We start from the raw sequence: 21,159 nt of genomic DNA, 5'->3' as shown, positions 1-21,159 counted from the left end.
TACACCCCGAATGATCATGCGGAATCTAATGTACATGAAATCCTTGACAGCCCTTGAGGCATTGGATTGACACCGGATCCAGTTGCTATGTGGGATGTTGCTGTGTTGCATTGGCAGTCCATAAACTTACTGCTTGAAAACACCCACAGCATTTGTTCGTGTGTGCACAGAAATGTGGTCAAGTAAATGAATCATATAGATTATCTTTATTAAGCAGAATATTTTATATATAAAAAACGTTGACTGCAGGAGTGAGAAAGACAATTTGTTACAGATGTGCCATTGAGATAATAAAAGGGTTGTATTCTTGTGTGCATGTGCCTCATCACTGGTATTACAGACCCACCTCCCTTCTGTGGCTGTGTGACTTATGACTGTTAATAAAAGAAAATGTAACCCTTTGGCAACCTGTAGATTTAACTCTTAATCATAAACTAAAACTTTAATGTAGTGATTCGCCAAAAACATAAAATATAATTTAAAAAGATTGATATGGTATTTATGTTTGGACAGTCTTTTACGTGTATCTGATTTCTATAGGAGTGTCGGTTATATGGGTCATGGTGGGTAAATCTAAAAAATAAACTGTCACTGGACACAAGGACGAAAAGGTTAAAAAGGAACAAGTATTTTAATGCTTAAGCTTTATTGCAGTGGCAAGAACGTGCTATTGAGTATTTGGTCACTTCCATTTGGGTGGAGGTTGGGTGGTGTTGGTGTTTCCAGGTGTGCCAGAGCTACTAGGCTGCTGGACAGGACCCCACGCTGACCGCTCCACTGACCAGGGCAGCTTTGGTGAAGCTCACTTCACTGTTGTTGACCACCAGGTTCCTCATGCAGCCTGTGAAGGTCTTCTTGGTAGCAATGCCCTCTGGGAGGAGAGATTCTGGAAAGAGGGAGACCACACCGCTAAATCAAACATTATTATTTGCTATTTTGCGTGTTATTATAATTTTTAAAAAATTTAATTAATTAATTTTTACATGTTTACAGTAACAAAGCTGGTGGTTTACAACCCCCAAAAAGGTTGAGTTTTTCCCCTTTTTAGGTTTTACTGTGCTACGGGTGATAACTAGCAGTGAAAATGGTGATGTTTGATGGATGGAATGCGTGGCGTTAGTAACGTGCAGCAAAAGGCCAAACCACAGAATTTTGGATACGAGTTTTTGAAATTCTTGGACCCATTCACTGACCTGGAGCTCCACCAATGAACACAGGGGTCCTGGTATCCATGGCGCCGGGGTTCAGAGGTCCCACGACATGGTTGACCTCCGAGTCCACATCCAGCTGGACAACATTGGCATCTCGGATCACTGTGGCCCCAAACAGCCCAGACGGGTCAACACAGAACCATTAAAGAACAGGCCAAACAGGAAGTGACAAAGATCCCAACATGAGATGATCACTGAGAACCGATGGAGGAATCATCCATCAGTCTGACCCTATCCCCTGGGACAGTGGAGGACAGTTTGATCACCTGTTATCCTGTGCCAGCCACCATCACACAACCCCTGACTGGGAGACACCTGGGTGAAGAACTCTCTCATTCCGTTGTTCACCAACACTACCACCTGGAAGCAGGAAGCATCGACCACGATGACAACCAATCAGAGAAGGACTTAAAACCCCCACTTGAGTAGACATGCATGACGTGTCGGTGGCTTGGCGTACCGTTCCTCTGTGGATGTACATGGTGAGGTATTCCTCCACGGCTGTGTACACATGCAGTAGCACCCCGGACGCCACACGAGGGCGCACCTCCACCACCAGCTCAAACTTCAGCCCAAGGTTGAACGTGTCATCTGAAAGAGAGGAGAGAAGAAGAAAAACAAAGAGTTCATAGGTCATCTTGCCCTCCTGTGGTTCGAAACTCCTCTAACCTGGAGTATCACCTCCGCTCTTCGGTTCGCTGAAATATGTACACGTGTGAAACCTAGCCGACTACGGTAGGGTGTGAAATTGGTAGACGTTCATTCAACAGCTGCAGCCCAGCTCCCGAGACCTGGCGCCCCTTCAGCTAACTCCCTCCTCGCATTCGCTCTCCACCAATCCTCATGTACCACAGCTGCTCGGGGGGGATTGTGTTCCCTGTCCTGGCTGGAGTCCAACCCCTACCCCCCCTCCCCTTCATCTAAACTACCACAGGGATGTTTTTATGAGGAAACCAAGTATGTCACGCTCTATAACAGATACATTGTTTCCAAACAGTGTTTTGGACCTGCCAGAATGCATCGTGTATAACATAATCAGAGAAATATGCAACAAAGAGTTGGAACTATCATATAAAATTTACTACAACGTACAGTACTGCACTGTATACCAGTCGAACTCGGACGAAACTCACAAAAGATCTTATGCTTTTGCACCCAATCACATTCCAACAATACAACAATATTTGCAACAGTACAAATAAATCATGCAAGGGTAGTGAGAGGTCTGTTACCCAGGACGACATATCCCCCCTCCGCAGAGAAGTACGTCCCCTTCTCTGAAGTCCCCTCGAAGCAGGGCGTGACGGCAAAGCTCTGGGACACGGAGGACAGCCACTGGCCGTCCAGCTGAAGGCTCTTCACACAACCAGTGAAGCTGACGGCAGAGTTTCTCTACACAGCAGTCAAACGAAACACAGGCCCGAGTTAGATGGAAACGGTAGGGAAAAAAACAGCTGAATAAAAAGGATGAAACAGATAAATAAAGAACTGAAGGAAGACAGGGTCACGTATGTGGTTTCCTGCTTTGTGTGGAAGCAGCCTGAGCTGGGAACAGCAGTCTGGATAGCTGGATGTCTCCCACTGTGATCACTCAGTACACTGCACGTGTGCCAGGACAAACTGGACTACCATAAAGTACAAGAATATGCTGTGCTTGGAGACAGGCTTTATCCCGCTTCTAGATTCCACATCACACTTTTCATGTGTTTCCAAGGACTCCAACTGTGCTTGTGTGCCATGTTAAAACTTTTATATCAGTGTTCTGCTCCATTTGCCTTCAGCGATGCCCCCCCAGAGAGTTGGAGCTGGCTGCGGCCCACCTGGATGTGTCTCAAGGCCTTCCCTGGAGGAACCCCTCCAACGTAGAGAGGGCTGCTGACATTCCAGGAGATGTTGGATCCCTTGGCTCTGTCCTCCAGCACTGTCAGACCATCAATTATTAATCTGCCCAGACTCCCGTCACGAATAAAAATAACCTGCGAGGCAAAGAGAGAGAATCACCTGTCACACAGAGGCGAAACATGACGCGTCTCTAAACATAGACCCCTGTCTATCTCTTGACATGAACATGCATGTGAGTGACACCAGGACAGTACGGGGGGTCTCTGTGTGTGTGTGTGTGTGGAATGGTGGACAGTGATTTACTCACATTGTGCCAGGCGCCGTCGTTGTATTTCTCCTGACTCCTGAGCTTGACCCTCTGCTGGCCCTGGTTGAAGGTGTACACCAGCTTCCCATGGGCCAGGAACAGAGCCATGTGGCTGTCCTCCTTCTCATCAGACGCGTAGAAGATGAGGCCGAAGGAAGACTGGGTCTTCAGAGACAGGGAGAAGTGGGACCTTGGAAGGAGGGAGGTGGAAAGGTGACAAATGTCAAACTAGCGCCTTGAGACGACCGCATCGCTTCACACCAGAGCCCCGCCCGAGTGTGCTGACAGGAGCCTGTAATAGACTTGACCCCGGGGTCCCGGGATCACCGAGCTGAGCGTTCTGTGCTCGTACCTCTCTGACAGGGATGGGGGGAGGTGGGTGTACTCCTGCCGACTGTGGGCGGTGCCGCCGTAGCGGTGGGCGTGGAGAGATGCACGGGGCCTGGAGGAGAGGTAACAGGGCGTGGCCTCCATCTCAGGATCCGCCTCCTCGTCTCTCTTCAATCCCAGCATGCTTTGGGGGTGGCTGGACTCGTCCCTGCCCACCTGGGACAGAATAGTTCGTAGTGTTGAGTTCCCTTCATACACGTGCCAGCACATGGTCACCAGTGCATTTTCCATGAGTGTGATGTGTGTTGTGTTTTTCTAATCTCCCCCCTGTAGTGGGTTACCTTTCTGGCCTGACTGTGTTTGGGCTTGGAGGTGCTCTGGCTGTGTTTAGAGAGCAGAGCTGCAGGCGGTCTCTCCACTGGGCACTCCTGCAGGGACGTCTGGACGTTCTCAGTGTATTTCTGGAAGTCCTCAGGTTCAATGTCCCTGTCCTGTCTGGAGAGAACACGGGACAAGTTTACAGAGACAGAGAGACACCGACACAGAGAGAGAGAGACACAGAGACAGAGAGACAGAGAGAGAGAGACACAGAGAGAGAGAGAGAGAGACACCGAGAGAGAGAGAGACACAGAGAGAGAGAGACAGCGAGAGAGACAGAGAGTGATCCTGCCTTTCCTCTTCCCTGTCACACACACAGCCCCCCGCAGCCCCCCACAGCCCCCCCACAGTGAGTCTCTAAGTACACAGGAACCTGAGCCAAATCACCAATTGCAAAGTTTCCACGACCCCAGTCCCCCCAGATATAAACCAGACCCACCAACAGGATGTTCAAACTAAGGCAGACCCTGTCAGTGGTCGAAGAGATGTTAAAATACTACGAATTTCCCGCTTCACTGTGGTTTGTGATTGAGCGTACAGTGATGTGTCCTCTTGTGAGGCAGGGCTGTTGGCGAGGGCTCACCTGTTGATGTAGGCGTAGCTGATGCAGCCTGTGAAGTTCCTGATGCTGCTAGCGCTGCTGGGAGATCCTCCAAAGTAGAAGCTCCTGATACCTGATGCCGAGGAGGACGCGGAGGAGGGACGCTTCTTCTCATGCTTGTCCTTGTCATCCACCACCAGCTCATACCTGGAACACAGACATCAGGTCAGCTCCGGCAGAGGGAACCGTCAATCTCTTCACTGATAGGCTGACTTTCTTACTTTTCATTGGATATCGAGGCCACCAGGAAGTGAGCTCTTCCGTCGCCGTACTGCTTCTTGTGTGACTTCACTCGGGTCCCTCGGGCGTTCAACACCACACCCCCGTTCTCCAGTGAGATGCTGAACTCGTCCGACTGCAGGCGGGACAAAGAAACACGGTTTAAGCCGCAAAGATCATGACACGACACGATCGACTATAATGAGGTGAGACAACGTGAGGAGCATACCCCTTCTTTCAGGTAAAACAGGAGCCCTGTGGGTTGAAGGGTCCTGAAGTTGAGGCCTCCCTCAAAGGCGTCAAAGGGTGAGAACTTGGCAGATGATCCCAGGTAGCTCTCTCCAGTGAAGTAGGCCTTACGAGACATCTGTCACAAACACAGGCACACACGCCCCTCTCTCAGTCCACTTACGTTCTGTCACTGCACTCTGAAACATCAATCCATTCTCTGCGAAGCATGAAACCATTATAACAGCCAATCTCGAGAGAAAAACTGTAAGATGCACTCTGTTGCAGTCTTGATGAGATTGTGTAGGACAAGGTGTGTGTGTTTGTGTGTGAGTCTCTGTGTGTGAGTGTCTCTGTCTGTGTCTCTTCTGTGTGTGTGTGAGTGTCTCTGTCGGTGTGTGTGTGTGTCTGTGTGTGTGTCTGTGTGTGTGTGTCTCTGTGTGAGTGTCTGTGTGTGTGTGTGTGTATTGAGCACTCACGAAGGACTCTTCAGGACAGCCACTGCTGATGCCGATGGTGCCTGGCTCTTCCAGAAGATTGAAGTCTTTCTTCTGGAACTGGAAGCCCTTGACACAACCCCTCAGCCCCACCAGATCGCCCAGCTCCATCCTGGGGCAGAGGACAGGACTCACATGAACAACAGGACAGGCCCGAGGGATCTCTCAAAGCCCCGGCTGTCCAGTCCCACTCTCATCGAAGGCCAACACGGCAAGCCCTTGATACTGTATTGGGTTACAATTGTATCTAAGCAGCGGATGACATGTAAGGTCAGGGTCTTTGCATCGGCGCCTGACAGGACGATGTGTCGTCTCTACCTGGAGAGGAGAACGCGGGAGGGAGCCCCTCCGATGTAGATGTCAGAGAAGGGCAGGGTCTTCTTCTCATTTTCCATGGACTTCACGTGACTCTTGTCTACCAGTAGGATGATCTTCTTAGAGTAGTGATAGATCACTGATACCTAGCAGGGCATAGGAGTAGAGGCTGAGTTACTGTTTAAATCAAAATCAAATCAAATGTATTTGTACAGCCCTTTTTACAAGCAATGTCACAAAGGGCTTCACATACGCCCATAGAACTGCCCCTCAGCCAACCCCTCAAGGTAGACAAGGAAAAACTCCCAGAAAAACTCACTTTTACATTTGTATGTATTTATTTTAAATCTTAACAGTTGCAAGACGGTCCCTGCGGTTTACCTCGTGGTATCGCGCGTCGTTAATCTGTAGTTTGGGTGAGGTACTGTCCAGTGTGACAGGACCACCTTTAAAGCCAAAGTCATACTGGAGGTTCAAGAGGCCGTTCTTCAGTTCCAATAGGAAGAAATCCGCCTGAAAGGAGAAATGTGAAAGACTAAATATATTTTCAGTTATTTCAAATGAAGATCATTTAAGATCCAATAACATCATTTAGATGATCCTTTAGAAAGGTTTACTTTCGGTCATTTAATAAAAAAAAAAAAAGTACAAATCAAGTGGGACAAAATCGGTTGCAATATTTACCCCGTTCACCATGAGTAACAGGATACCATTGTTGGCCACTGTCCGCACAGCGATGTCAAACCTGATGACGATGCCAAACTTGCCCCTCCGCTCCATGTTGTTTACGAGAGCATAGCCAGTCCCGTCAAAGAGGTAGCTAGCTATCCGGCTCTGAGAGAATGCCAGCTTGTACCTGTTACGAGAAAAAAATACATTAGAAGCGATTAAAAACAGGAACGATATGCAAAGCGGTGCTGTGAAAACATTCCAGTGCATACTGAAGGTATCTGTAGTTTGTGGAGGATATATATACCTGGGACATGGTGAAGATGCAACAACATCCATTTTGTGGATCTGTTTGAAGTTGTATAGGCTGATGACATCGTTGTTCAAAGAGCCCAGCTCAATGCAACCAACAAAAGGAGCCAGACTCAAAGCTGGTGGAAGCTTAAAGAAAAAAACGCAAGAAAACGGGTCAGAACCTAAGACAGAAAAATAGACGCCCCATTCAGAAAACCAGAGGGGAGGGAGGAGGAAAGGAATGGATGTATTTATAGAGGAACTTCACCCACCTTGACGTCTGCAGGAACGCCACCCACAAAGAAGACCGTGTCTTTGGGGTCGAGGTCAAACAGCGAGTCGGTGCCAGGGGCCTCTCCTTTCTGGATGAACTTCTGCTCGTCAGTGGAGGTCTGACTGGGCACAGTCAGGAAGACTTTCCCATGTCGGCCCAGCCTGCCAACACAATGGAACACCGAGAATCAGATTACTATCCTCAACACCTTCTCCTGCACAGCCACGGCTACAGTAGCCACGGCTACTGCATGTGATCAGATTACTACTGATCTAGGGAGCAGGCGGGAAAGCTTCACTGTTTGGTACCTCTCCACTTTGATGAGGTTGAACACTGGAGGCCACTGACTGACAGGCTTGGAGCTGAGGGGGATCTCCACATCTTCTCCCCCCAGGTTGTAAACGTACACCAGGTTGTCGTTCTTGATGGCCAGACCCATGTAGTCCTTCTTGCCCTGCGAGAACAAACAACCAAGGTCACAAGAGTAACAGCACAGTACAGTATGTAAGTGGGGGGGTCAGATGGCTGAGTGGTTAGGGAATACCAATCAGAAGGTTGCCGGTTCAATTCCCAGCTGTGCCGAATGACATTGTATCCCTGGGTAAGGCACTTCACCCTACTTGCCCTAGGGGAATGTTCCTGTACTTACTGTAAGTCGCTCTGGATGACTAAATGTAAAAGATGCCATTACCGTGTCACGGACACAAAGCTGCCTGTGCAGATCTTTGTGTTGGTGAACGGTGGTCATGCAGAGAGCCATTTCTCAGCATTTGACAGCCATACACAAGCGTGGCTGCTTGATTTCCATGAGCAGCTGAATTGGAGAGGCCTTTGGGGGAGAGGAGGGAGGCCTGCTGTGCCTTAGCCGGGGTAACGGGGTGGATGTAAATGATCCGACTCTGAAGGGGCACACACACCCCATTGTCACAGGACTCTCTTTGAGACCCCTTTGAAAAAGGCAACTGTCTGCTCTCATAGGCTGTCCCTGCTCTCACCATCACAACAAACTATTCATGTCGGCAAGCTGCTCTTCCCCTTTCATCCTGCTCTGTCCTCGGGGCCCATGTCTGTGTTGTTTCAGAGGCAATTCTGGCCCCCGGCCCCTCCTCCCTTCCTCCTCTCCCAGTGAAAGGATCACTTCAGCTGGGCTGGAGGTCTACCCTTGGGCCTTCCCTGGTAGAAGGGAACCCAGTGGCTCCACCCCAGGCCAGCAGGAATAAGACAACCCTTACCCACCACAGAGTTATGAGTTATCAAGCCCACTCACATTTCTGTCTCCTAAGTAGAAGATGAAGCGATCCTCGATGGGGTCCTTATCTGGATCCACTCTGATGAACAGGCTGATGGCCGTCACCGTCTTCAGATCCTCCACGTTGGTGTGTGGCTGCACCTCCACTGACGACTGACCGTTGAACTTCATGGAGACTTGGACCTGCAGATGGGACCAGGGTACAGCGAGAGTCAATACCCCATAAGAATTCCTGTCCTTGGGACACATCATGGGGAACAACCATCCTGGTTGTCTGATCCAGTTCCAGCTGGTGAGGATGTACACTGCTGACCTTTTTGGCCACGCTCCGTGCCTGGGCGATCAGCTCTCGGATCCTCATGATGTTGGTGGTCACGTTGTTGATGGGCTTCTTGTCCTCCACCACCTTCAGCTTATTCAGCAGCTCAGGAACCAACACGGTCAGGCTGTCCACTACACACCAAGGACAACGCGTCTTTCACTCGGATTTAACACCCTGGTGTTAACGGACACTCTGGGATTATCTCTGTTTGGGTGGTGTGTGTGTGTGTGTGTGTGTGTGAGTGTGTGTGTGTGTGTGTGTGTGTGTGTGTGTGTGTGAGGTGCGTGGTACCTGCTTCCCCAGCAGAGAGCATGACGTGGTCATACGCCTCAGTAGAGTAGTCCTGGTTCCTCATGTTGATGGCCCACTCTTCCACCTTCTGGCTGATGGGGGTGATGGTCTGCAGGACCTCCACCGAGCGGTTCAGCGTCTTCTCTGCCACATCCTGGGTGAACTCCAGACGCTTGCCGGTCCGGTCTGGGAAGCCCACACGGCAACAGAGGAAACACAAAGACAAGAGAAGGATCCCTAAATGATCTGATGTGCCTGATAATGACGATCATACGTTTGACTTGTATGGGACGCACAGTTGTCAGAGATGTTTAACGGAGTGTGCACACACAGAGTTTAACATGAAGCAGCTTTCTCTTGTTTGTGAGGTTCGGGTCATTCGGCTCACCTTTATGAATGCTGTCGAGTGCCATCATCGCTGCCGTCACTTTCCTGGTGTTCTCCTCCATGATCCCTTTAGTCTCCTCGATGTATTGACGCTTGTCCAACAAGTCAGCTTCCACCTCTGAGGGATTGGTCAAGGAAAACGTTATTATCCCACATGGGAAACACTGAGAACATGGCGATGAGGCAGTGTTGGTGTAAGAGTCGGCCTCGCACCTTTCTGTTCCGAATGCAGGGAAACGGATTCCTTAAAGACGTTTTCACTTTGGGTTTTCAAGAACCCAAGCTGTGTGTTGATCCCGTTGATGGCCTGCCAGGGGACGAGAAAACACGGCTGTTACGAGAGGGCGACTGCACGTGTCCTTTATCAGATGGCTCTCAGTGTCACTTACGTCCTCGGCTCTGTTGGCTGAGTCCAGAGTGGTCAGCCCGGTGATGTTGGCGTCAGAGACGTACTTGACTATGTTGTTGTACACATTGGCAGCATCCAAAGCCCTCTGGACGAATCCGTTGGCGTCACTGCGTCTGAGATCTCTACAGGAACCAAACAACCAGGCATCAAGCGGTAGATTTCTTCTTTTTTTCTTCAAGCCTAACTTAATCAAGCTTATTTTGAAACGATCAATGTTGAATGATCAGGGTTAAGTTGAGGAGGTTAGGGGGTCTCTCTCAGAGCTGAATCCTAGCCAACACTCACTCCTCCAGCTCGTCAGACAGCTTGTTCAGTTCCTCGGCGTGGTCGTCGGCCCTCTGGACCAGGTCCCTGTCGGCTAGAGACAGCCTCTCCGTCTTGTCCGTCAGTAGCTGTCTGGCTCCATCGATCGAGGCATGATACTCTGTCACGTTCTGTACACAGACCCCATAACACCCAGACTCAGCTCCACAATCACATTACCTCATGCCCGATTCCCCACACAGTAACTCAATAGATGCACTTAGCTAAAAAGGGGAATGGCTCAAATTGTAGCTACCTTGTTCAATTTGGTATGGGGTTCCTATGTTAAGTGGACACACCGTAGTCTGGCTCTCTGCTTCATGTCGTAATTTAACAAAAGCACTTTAACCACGAGTGATACAGGTGCGATGTATGTCGCTCCTCACCTGGACCAAGGCATCCACCTCAGCCACGGTCCGCTCTGTGCTGGAGATGTGGACGCCTGCCATCTGCAAGGTGTCTTTCACAAGCCCATACGCCTCCATCAGCCTCTGCTGCTTGACCTGGTAGGGTCACATGACAGGAAATGATTGGTAAACGGCCCTCACAAAGATCAGTATCAGTCAGGAGATGATATCTGTTCAGCCAAGAGATTCGTGATGTGTGGACATGTGCTCTGTGTGTGCTTACATACACATTTTATCCAAAGCGACTTCCAAGAGAGAGCTTTACAAAAGAGCATAGGTCACTGATCATAATAACAAGCATTGCAAGCAGCCAAAACATGAAGCATACATTGTGAAAAACTAAACAAGTGCCAAAAGGGAAGACCCATAAGAGCATGCAGTTATACAAGTTACAAATTACAACAACATGAACCACAAAAAGTGCAAGACTGTACCTGTAGAAGAACAGTCAGCAGTAAAATATTTCACAGCAAGTACAAGACTTAACTTCATTATAACTAACCTACAAGAGCAACAAGTCTCTCAATAAGAGTCATTGTGATCCTGGAGGAAACTAATATCATGTGCTGAGTGCTTTTGTGTTGAAATCGCAAGCAGAATAAAGGTGAAGATAGTATGCATGTCAAATAACTTGAGAGAGAAGCCAATACATCATGTTACATTAATGTCAAAAGAACAAATCGCTGTAGGGCTCAAACACATTAATAATGAATAAAAAACCATGAAAAATAAAAAAAACCATGAAACTGACAGTTATTACATTTCTCACACACTGATGCACCGCTGTGATGTAATTCCAATTTGCCCTGAAGGAAGACAGCTTTACAGTGTGTGTGTGTGTGTGTGTGTGTGTGTGTGTGTGTGTGTATCTGGTGATATCACTGGCTTGGGCACTCTATTGTAAAGCTCCAGTATATTTCAGAGGCAGCAGGGGGTTTTGTGAAGGGGGAGGCCTCCTGTTTGGATAGTGCACCATTCATGACCCTGATTTACATCAGAGGCTGTGATCACATGGATCTGGAGGTAGGACCACCCCCCCAGCCCTGCACCGCCACAGCACAGCCAGCCCATAATACCAACCACAGCATGACAACTATCGCTGGGCGGGAGACCTACTTCCTCGGGGGATTTCACACCAGAAAGGGCTTGATGAGGAATTGGAGAATGGTATCGAAGACATGTTTTCTCATTGTAAATGACATCCATTTGGCATAAGTGTCTCCATGCCGCAGCCTGTGGTACTGTAAATGAATGTAATGACTGCAATGTTGTTCATCACACCAGATGTGTAACAGAACAGATGCAGTGTCTGTATTTTGGCAAGTGGTAAAACTGTAATTCTGTAGTTATTTAGCTAGTTAACTCTCCTTGCTCTAAGCCTCCTTCCATTTCTACCCAGCTGTCTCCATGTTACAGTTCTCTCCAGCTGAATACCCGAGGTAATTCACTTCTTAATGGGGAGCCAAAAAGAATCCAGTAACAGTCTGAAGCTGGATCCTATGAGAACTACAGTCTGGTGTCTCTTGACAAGACTACCTGCTTTTCTTGGCAACTCTTTTCAAAAAAGGAAAACGTTTTTTCAAAAAAAATATAATAATGTACCTTTTGTAACTTTGTTTTCACACAGTGAAAGGAGAAGAGATGAGGAGTGGGGAGAACAGAGAAGCTTAAAACAGTAGAGTAAAGCGCTCTGCTCTACTAGAGTACAATAGAGTACAGTAGAATCCTCATCAAGTACTCATCAATGATGCAAACCTACTTAAAAAAAAATTATAATCTAAAATCTTTTTTCAACCTTTCTAAACTTTTAGTGGAAAATCTTTTTCAAAACCTTATTTCGAAAATATTTTGAAAACCTTTCGTAATTTTTTTTTTTAAACTTTAGATTGGACAGTGCTGGGACAGTGAGGAAAAAGGCTAGTTACGAGCCTTAACTTCCACTCAGTGCTAAAGTTTAGCGTGGGTTCTGAGACAATGAGAGAGGAGTGAGGGGAGAGGAGAGAGGTGAGGAGAGGGGAGGAGGACTAGGAGAGAGGAACGAGGTGAGAGGAGAGATGTGAGAGGAGTGAGGGGAGATGTGAGGAGAGGGGAGGAGGACTAGGAGAGAGGAACGGTGTGGAACGCCCGGCACCAGCGTGACCCCCGGAGGTGGAAGGTAGTTACCTCGTTTCTCTGGTATTTGAGCATGTTGGCCTTGTTTGCATCGTCCGTCTCCTGCACGGTGCTGACAGCTCTCTGGAGGAGGTCCTGGGCCTCCGAGAGCTTGGTGGTGAAGCGAGACAAGACTTCCCTCACCGGGGTCACACGGCCGTCTAAGACCATCTGCTTTTTCTCCATCTGCCGCACTCGTCTGAGGACTAACCATCACATACAGTACAGACGCATTTGAGTCAAATCAAGTTTGATTTGCACAGCCCTTTTTACAAGAAGGATCACAGAGGGCTTTACCTACGCCCGTAAAACTGCAGCTAAATCAAGATAAGACAAGGAAAATCTTCATACGAGCGGTTTTAGCGTGTGTGTGTGTGCGTGTATGTGTGTGTGTGCGTGCGTGTTCCTCACGGTCGTGGGCCTCTGTGGACTCGTCCGTGGCAATAGGTCCCCGAGGGGACAGATCCAGGGTCCTCATCCAGGCCAGCAGGCCTTTAGCCGTGGCTGTGCTCTGTCTCACCAGCTCTGGGTCCAGATCCCGCTCCACACTGTACAGTTCCAAGTCATGGATCGTGTCTGAGACACACACAGGCAAGGTCTTCTTTAACTTAGTTACATTTTTCCTTTGTCTACTCAAGACAGGATGAGTTTAAAAACATCCTAACATACAGTTTTAAAAAGGTAATTGACAGGAGGCGCGTGTACCTTCGATGAGTACGTTGAGCGTGATGAGGTTTGTGGTCAGGTTGTCAGCCAGAGTGAAGCTGTTTAGTGTCTGTTCAACCACATGGTCCTCCAAGGACTTCACCACCTCCTCCTGGCTCACCACCACCACCACCACCACCACCACAAGGCAAATCAACGACGCCGTTAAGAATCCTCAGAGACAACTACTGCAGCTCAAAACTGACAGCACACATTAGGTTCTCTTGTGGAAAGATCTTACCAAGGATTAACCAAGCTGGAGAAATTTGACAAATATGTACTGTGTTGCAATCTCAGTTAGGGGATATAAAGTGGATTATAGTTGGTAATGCTTGTTATGGAAGTGATGATAATGATGTTTGTGTGCCGAGGGAGACTCTCACCATCTTAGCCAGCTGGATCATGTCAGAGACCAGCGCCTGGGTGGACACCTCCAGCAGGCCAGTCTGGGTCCTCATCAGAGCAGACTTGTTCCTCCAGTTCACAAACTGGTTCTGCAGAGAGTCCAGACATGATCAAGGCCCAGTAAAGCACAGTGACTGTCCTCTATGTGATGGATTTGTCTGGGGACAGGAGGGTCAGCTAGTCCCCCCCAACCTTTCCAAGTTTCCTACAGTCTGTGTCACCCTCGGTTTATGAAGAGCTGTCGTGATCGTGAGGAAGGAAACCTGGTCTTTACGCCTCCCCCCTCTTCCCGAGCTAAACCCAAACCCCCGCCTGCGCCAGGAGATCAGACACGCAGCCTGACCTAAACCTTCCATTATAAACCTACAGGGAACCTCAGGGAACCTCAGGGAACCTCAAGGAACCTCAGGGAACCTCAGGGAACCTCAGGGAGCGTCTGGGAGCGTCTGCTTCATGGCTGGGCTGAGATACGAGACATTCCTCCAGGGGAGCAGAGGATGTGGTGAGAACACAGCTGTGTGGACACACAGGGAGCCAGGAGAGAGCTCCCCCCCTAACCCTAACCCCCCCCCCCCCCCTCCCAGGAGGAGTTAGCCTACCTGCAGACGCAGAGCAGTGTAGTTGTAGTACTTGAGTCTGTCGTTGGCGGCCGCCCCTGTGGAGATGTTCAACACACTGACCCTCATCTGGTCCAGGCTCTTATTGGACAGCCTCAAGTCTCCAATCAGGTGCCAGATACACTCATCACAACCTTCGGTGAAAGGGGTGGTGAGAGAGGAGGAAATGAATGTTTGATCTGAACTGTTGCTCCCTGGATTGTACTAGAAACACGTGGAAAGACAAGTGATGTGTGTGTGTGTAGTGTTGAGCTGGTGTTTCTGAATCTTGTTTACTGATGTTGCAGAGGTTGACGGTGGCAGCTTCCGGAAGACACTCTCCAGTGTGCGTGTCACAGTGTCCGCTGGTACAGTCACACTCTGCACCCCAGAGAGAAAGAAACACACGCATTATGTACTGTACAGTACAATAGCAAGTCTTGGACATGGCTGAGCATAGTCCAAATATCTCATCCATCACATCTGGGAGGATTGCACAGCTGTGCTGGAGGCTGGAGGCTCCTGGCAGCTGTGTGTCTGGGCTGCAGTGGGCCTGCTCTGGTGTCAGAAGGCCATGGGATCCCTGCGCTCGTCTGCAGATCCCCCTCGCTCAACCATCTCACCAGATGTCTGAATGACATCACCCACGAGTGGGTGTGTGAACAGTCCGCTGACTAGTAGCAGTGCATCGTGGGAAAGAAACCTACATCTATGCTGAGCGTCTGACCAGGACGCTCCAGAGGGGGGAGGGGGGGTCTGTGTGGAGGAGTTTGACAGTGTGGTCTCTTACTCTGGCAGCCGGAGGGCTTGTAGTCCCAGTGTCCGGGGAGGCAGCGTTCGCAGTAGCGCCCGCCTGCTCCTGGGCTGCACTGGCAGCTGTGTGTCAGGGGGTGGCAGGTGACGCGCAGGGCGGCTGGGCCACACTCACACCTCCTGCAGCCCTGGCAGCTGGAGAACCCCGACTGGCCCTCCTGCAGGGAAGCACAAACAAACACAGCTCGTCAAGCACTGTCGTCTCGATGCTAGCAATATTTTACATACATTATTTACATGTAGTCATTTAGCAGACGCTCTTGTGAAAGCGACTTACAGTAAGTAGAGGGACATTCCCTCCGAGGCAAGTAGGGTGAAGTGCCTTGCCCAAGGACACAACGTCATATCGCATGGTCGGGAATCGAACCGGCAACCTTCTGATTAATAGCCCGATTCCCTAACCGCTCAGCCATCTGACCCCCCCCCCCAAATGAATGGACATTACCTGGCTTCCATAGAGCATGATAACGACCCATTCATTTGAAACAGGTGTGCTGGAGCAGGGAAACATCTAAAATATGCAGGACAGTGGCCCTCGAGGACCAGGATTGGACACCCCTGTTGTAAGGGGTGCAGCCTGGTTAAAGGTTGTGGGGTTTCTCACCTCACACTGGTCACAGAGTCGGCCGGTGACCCCAGGCTTGCAGTGACACACCCCCGTCCTGTCGTCGCACGAGGCCGTCCCACACTTGCTGCACTCGCACTCTGCAGCGCAGGGCGGAACACACAGGGTGAAAACGGATGAGGTCAAAACACGACCCTGTCACAAACGGAAAAGGTTATCGCTAATCCAAGATCTATCTACGGCATTTCCCCCCCCCCTTTTCAAATGTAGCGTTTAAAACCCACAACTGATCCAGAGCTTTACCCGTTATGAAGTGTCACCATTTGGATTTTTGCCAACGAGACAATTACCATCCAACAGTTTGGTCAACAAGCCCAGTTATTCCAGGATGCTATTCTTACATGGATGGTGTAAGCAGGGGCTGCAGTGCTGTCTAGGATGGAGCATGGGAGGAATTCTCCCTGGCCAGCCTGCTCAACTGGGTCAACACATAGAGCACATCTTCCTGTTTTGATTTCAAATAAGGCTTACGTCCCTGTCACTTATTATAAAGACACGAGGGACAGCGTTGGAGCCCAGCTGAAGGAAATGCAGTCGTCAGACACGCAAAGTAACAAGTTCACTCACTGATCTTTTCCCCTCTCCTCGAGGGAGATCAACGTCGTACGTGCTATAAATACAGCATGCATTTTTCCATGGTGCTTTTTCCACTCTGTGTTGATAGCGTCTGCTCCGGGCCACTCACCTCTGCAGTCCTTGGCACCGACGGCGTCGCCGTGGAAACCCGGAGCGCACCTATCGCAGCTGGTGCCGGCGGTGTTGCCCCAGCAGTTCTGACAGACGCCAGTCACGTTGTGACACTCGTTGAAGATAAGGTTAGGGTCGGAGTTCCCGTTACAGTCGCACCTCTTACACGAGCTCCCAATCAGCATGGGGTTGCCATAGTAGCCTGGAGCACACCTGGATAGGGTGTAGAGGTTTTGGATTCAATAAACAAATCGACTGGAAAATATACCTGTGACAGTTTGTGTGTGTGTGTGTGTGTGTGTGGTGGTTGGCAGAGGCCCTGAAAGCCCGCTGACTGACCTCTCGCAGAAATGCCCATTGTAGCCCTCCTGGCACGTGCAGCGCATGGCGGAGATCCCTCTGTCACAGTGCAGCGCGAAGCTGGCCAGACGTACCGAGGAGAGAGAGGGGGGGGGCCAGACACACCGAGGAGAGAGAGTTGAACACTCTGCTTGCCAAGGCAGCCACCCGAAAACAAGGCAATCCAACTGGTTTAGTCGCTGACGCGGCGTAACTCACTTGTTGGAGGGGATGGAGAGAGGGCATGCGCAGGGCCGACAGGCATGGTGACCACTAGGAGAAGGAACAGACATGTAGCCCTCCTCACACATCTCACAGAAGTCTCCCAACGTGTTGTCCTGACAGTCCTGTACAGGGAGACAAGATGGAGGTTGCCTGTTACCGGTCATGACACGAGATAGGCTACTGTGCGACTGTGAGAGAGAACAGAGAAGTGGAATGGAATTTTGATAACGAGTGATGAGATTTAACTTCATGTGGAAACATCTTACTATGCAGACGCCTGTGATGTCTTCGCAGGTTTCTGAATGGCCTTTGCAGTTACATGGTAGGCAGTTGTTCAAATCACTGAGGAAGTATCCCTTTGCACATACCTATGACAGGAAACATGGGACAGAGCTTTTAAACAAGTTAGACTTGAATTCTTTAAAAGGAACCGTTTAAAGAAGGTTAAATTGGAACCACATTTGAATCACATCACAGCTGGATTCCCCACATTAATGCCAGGGTCTTAATGAGGCACTCCATCATTCAACAGCACGTTCAGCTAAAGACACACCTGGAATCATTTTGACTAGGCTGGATCAGATACTCTGCCAACAGTGGAATGGTTGCTACACATCTCAACATTTCTTATCCAACCGTTTCCATGGTCCCGCCAGGTGAAACGAGCCCTCTCCTGGAGCAGAGGGATATTTCAGATCTCTTTGGAGTGAGAAAGCACACCTGCCCTTCACCCAGGGGCCTCTGGTCTCCTGGTGGAGTCTCCTACAGTAGTGTGATGTCAGGGTTCAGGGGGCCATCCCCCCAGGCCCCCCAGGCACACATCGCTTTCAACTCCCCCGTTCAAAGAAGCCTCTCATGCTCCAGAACCCGCCCTGTTTAAACGGCCCTGTGTCGCATCGCAATGCTGTAGCCCTTTTGTTCCACTCAGTCAATCGAGTGTTTATGTCCCATCCAGGCTGGCTGAACACCAGCTATCCCACATATTTGTGCCTGGTTCAGTCGTGATGAATATTTTCCCTCGATTTATTCCCCAGGCAGTGAGACAATGAACTGCCTCTGTTGATAACTAAACGAAACATCCTGTTAACAGCAGGATTGTGAGCAGCTTTCATGGTCAGTACAGACTTTTCCTCCGGCTTCGAGCTCTTCCTGTGTGTTTCCTGGCCCACAGACACTGGTAACACACACCGCATCACCGCTCATGTGGAGGCAGAGGTCCAAGACAGTTGAATTAATTGTGTTGACGAAAACCTCTAAACACATTTCAAGCTAAGATTGATAACTTGCTTAGGGAATGGGCAACTGAATTGGCTGCAGACACAAATATCATGGATAAGGTCATGGATGTCTGTAATAAAGAAAGTATAACCAAACCAGATGTAAAATGAGTTGTTTGAATGATGATACACAGCAACACTGGTCAACTGTGAACCAGTGGTCGGTTCTGTTAGCGACCTGGCTCTGTGACATCCTGTGATGGGTCAAACAGCTGGGCCCTGTCTAAACACAGGCTCCACAGCACAGCCAGCCTTGTGGGTGCTGCAGGCAGCAGATGGTCTGAAGGCTGAGCACAGTCTCTCAGGTCCCTCTGAAGTGCCAGGAATGTGTTTAACGTATACAGACTAGCAGCTTTTACGTATCACTGCTTATCACATTATCTCTTTCATGTACTAACGACACTGGAACTTAATCCTTTCATGTCAGAAGATTTGTCTCACTCGGATCCCCACGGTTCAATAACAAGATCTGGACTCCTGACTCTCCCCCCCCCCCCTCATCAGGGCAAAACGTAATCCCAGAATATTCTATGTTAAATGCTACTTTTGTTATTTCAGACACTGGTGGTTTCACCGCCTCCCTAAATTGCGTGGAAATGGAAACAGTGGACGTGCAGCCTCGCACTGCGGGCCGAGTGTTCTCAGTAACGGAAGCTATTTCAGAAACAATGTGTCCATTACATTAGAAAACAAAGATGACATTCACAGTGGAGCCTCTTTCTGTCTCCCAGCATACATACATGCCGACCAGGATGTCCATGTCGACAGGGAGACTCCTGGACTCATTTACAAACCGTGTTCGTGCCAATAACTGGACAGTTACAGACCGGACGACACCAGCCATGAGCCTATCTGACTCTGAGATGCAGATGGTACAAAACAAATATGGTGGCTTTCCAGCAGAACGACACGAATAAGGACCGTGCTGGAGTTCTGTCCAAAGCAAACATGCTGTTAGTGCCTGGGGCTGTGTGATAGAGGGTGCATGACTCTGTCTCTGCCCATTCTCCTGCTGTGCCTCTCAACCAGGGGAGCAGGGCTTAGGCAGGGTATTTGGTTTGGCAGTGGAGCAGGGTTTAGAGGGCTCAGTGGTGAAGCCTCCTGAAGAGGCTGGGAGAGATGAGGGCAGGGTCATGGGAAGTCCGTCATCAACCAATAAGGGAGCAGAGAGGATAAGTCTGCAGGGAGCTTGTTATCACAAGCCTCAGATAAACATTTGAAACAAACATTCTCAACCCACCCAGTAAAGACGAGGAAGGTTGATTTAGACACAGCGGGAGATCCATTTCTTTACTAAGATTTTGCGTGTTTATTTTCTCAGCGTTACAAAACAAAATGAGCCTAAACAATTCAACACTAGTGACTTCTTCCACAATGCACTGCAGTACATAACATAATACCTCTTGTCCATGGACACTTTGTATGGCTTGTGTCTGGGAAAGAGGCCTGAACACTGATGCCCATTCTAGTGGACCCCCAGACAGGAAACAGGCCCCTGGGACTGAAGACCTCCCCACTCCTCCATTGTTTCTCGTGCTCTGACTCCAGCGAGCACTCCCCAAACACTCTGCAGTGTTGCTCAACACTTGGCAGCTGGTTTTCATTAGGACTCTACCAGGGGGCCAAGAGGCCCATGGAGAGTGATATAGACCTCATCTAGGGCTGAGGCTGGGGCCGAGGCCAGGGCTGAGGCTGAGGGTGAGGCCAGGGCTGAGGCTGAGGGTGAGGCCAGGGCTGAGGCTGAGGGTGAGGCCAGGGCTGAGGCTGAGGCCAGGGCAGAGGCTGGGCTGCTTTCAATAACCCCCACCTCCAGTAGAGAGTGAAGTGTTCCTGGAGGCTGTGGGTCCTCAGAGCGAGCCTGCTTCTAGTTACCATCTCACAAACCCCCAGCAGAAGAAGAGCACACATTTTTTACCTCCACACTGAATTTGAACAGCCCTTTCAGCAGTCACGGTTACCAGCGATAATAAAACAGGGGCTAAGCAGGAAAAACCAACAGAGAAAGTTTAAAAGAACACTTTTCCAGTTGCAGTTTTACTACTGTAAACACAGCCATGCTAAGGCACCAGACAATCAGGGGAAAACAAATCCAAAAGGAGTGGTCTTACTGTCACAACCGAGCGCTGATCCCAGGGCAGCCCGACGGCAGCGGCTGGTCCAACGAGCCCGAGGAGGATGGAGAGAAGGCATAGCCAGGGCCAAGATCTGCCGGACATGTCTGTGTTAGTCCACGGGAGCGCTGCTTTCTCTCTCTTGTTCTCTGTGTGTGTCTCTCTCTGCCTCTGTCTGTCTCTCTGCCTCTGTCTGTCTGTCTGTCTGCCCTGGCTACAGTAAAGTCTCTGTGGGGCGGCAGTTTGCAGATCCCTCCCTTGCTCCGCTGCACCCGCTGGTTAGAACTTTTTCACTGGCCCGACCTCCAGCTGCAGAGAGTTGCCTGCGACAGCCCCAGTCCTGTGGAACTAACTGTGAACTTCCTCCCTTCGTCCCTCCCTCCGGCTCTCCCTCCCTCCCTCTGCGTAACTCCCCCCCCCCCCCCCCTCGTCTCTCTCTCTGGATCTGCCTTCCCAGAGCCTCAGTTTAAATCACAGACAGATGGAGAGTCCGGGGAGAGTGAGCAACAAAGCGAGAGAAAAACTAGATAGGGAGATGAGAGAGTTAGAGAGAGAGAAGGACAGAAACAGAGAGGGTAGATGAGAGTCGAGTCGTGCTCGTATCCCTTTGAGTGGCTGCTTGTAGCCCTCAGAGGGTCAGGTTTGTTGTTGGGCAGCGAGTCATCTGTGGCTCTGTGGCACCCTTTCACCTT

The 21,159-nt window shown here is 49.8% G+C and overlaps 1 protein-coding gene across 1 annotated transcript; it reads right to left on the bottom strand.

The window, feature by feature from the left end:
• Positions 1 to 191: 191 nt before the first annotated feature.
• On the bottom strand, positions 192 to 20,847 carry lama4 (laminin, alpha 4). The gene is made up of 40 exons (XM_047021547.1): positions 20,465 to 20,847; positions 17,346 to 17,447; positions 17,074 to 17,201; positions 16,855 to 16,935; positions 16,514 to 16,728; positions 15,808 to 15,908; positions 15,181 to 15,361; positions 14,688 to 14,771; positions 14,394 to 14,545; positions 13,773 to 13,883; positions 13,390 to 13,501; positions 13,096 to 13,260; positions 12,697 to 12,890; positions 10,513 to 10,629; positions 10,109 to 10,257; positions 9,804 to 9,945; positions 9,628 to 9,721; positions 9,416 to 9,532; positions 9,028 to 9,213; positions 8,728 to 8,867; positions 8,433 to 8,597; positions 7,474 to 7,619; positions 7,164 to 7,326; positions 6,905 to 7,038; positions 6,613 to 6,784; positions 6,310 to 6,441; positions 5,932 to 6,074; positions 5,596 to 5,725; positions 5,118 to 5,255; positions 4,891 to 5,024; positions 4,652 to 4,816; positions 4,032 to 4,185; positions 3,713 to 3,906; positions 3,361 to 3,550; positions 3,032 to 3,187; positions 2,444 to 2,603; positions 1,672 to 1,802; positions 1,478 to 1,571; positions 1,194 to 1,313; positions 192 to 886 (listed from the first exon to the last, which is right to left on the bottom strand). Exons 1-40 carry the CDS (start codon positions 20,570 to 20,572, stop codon positions 741 to 743), a joined length of 5,646 nt encoding a protein of 1,881 aa, XP_046877503.1. The 5' UTR covers positions 20,573 to 20,847; the 3' UTR covers positions 192 to 740.
• Positions 20,848 to 21,159: the final 312 nt, after the last annotated feature.

The sequence above is a fragment of the Hypomesus transpacificus genome, chromosome 6 (assembly GCF_021917145.1).
Source record: "Hypomesus transpacificus isolate Combined female chromosome 6, fHypTra1, whole genome shotgun sequence".
In the NCBI taxonomy this organism is placed as follows: Eukaryota; Metazoa; Chordata; class Actinopteri; order Osmeriformes; family Osmeridae; genus Hypomesus; species Hypomesus transpacificus.
The sequence above is the reverse complement of the archived record's forward strand: the minus strand, read 5'-3'. Positions and strand labels throughout refer to the sequence as shown.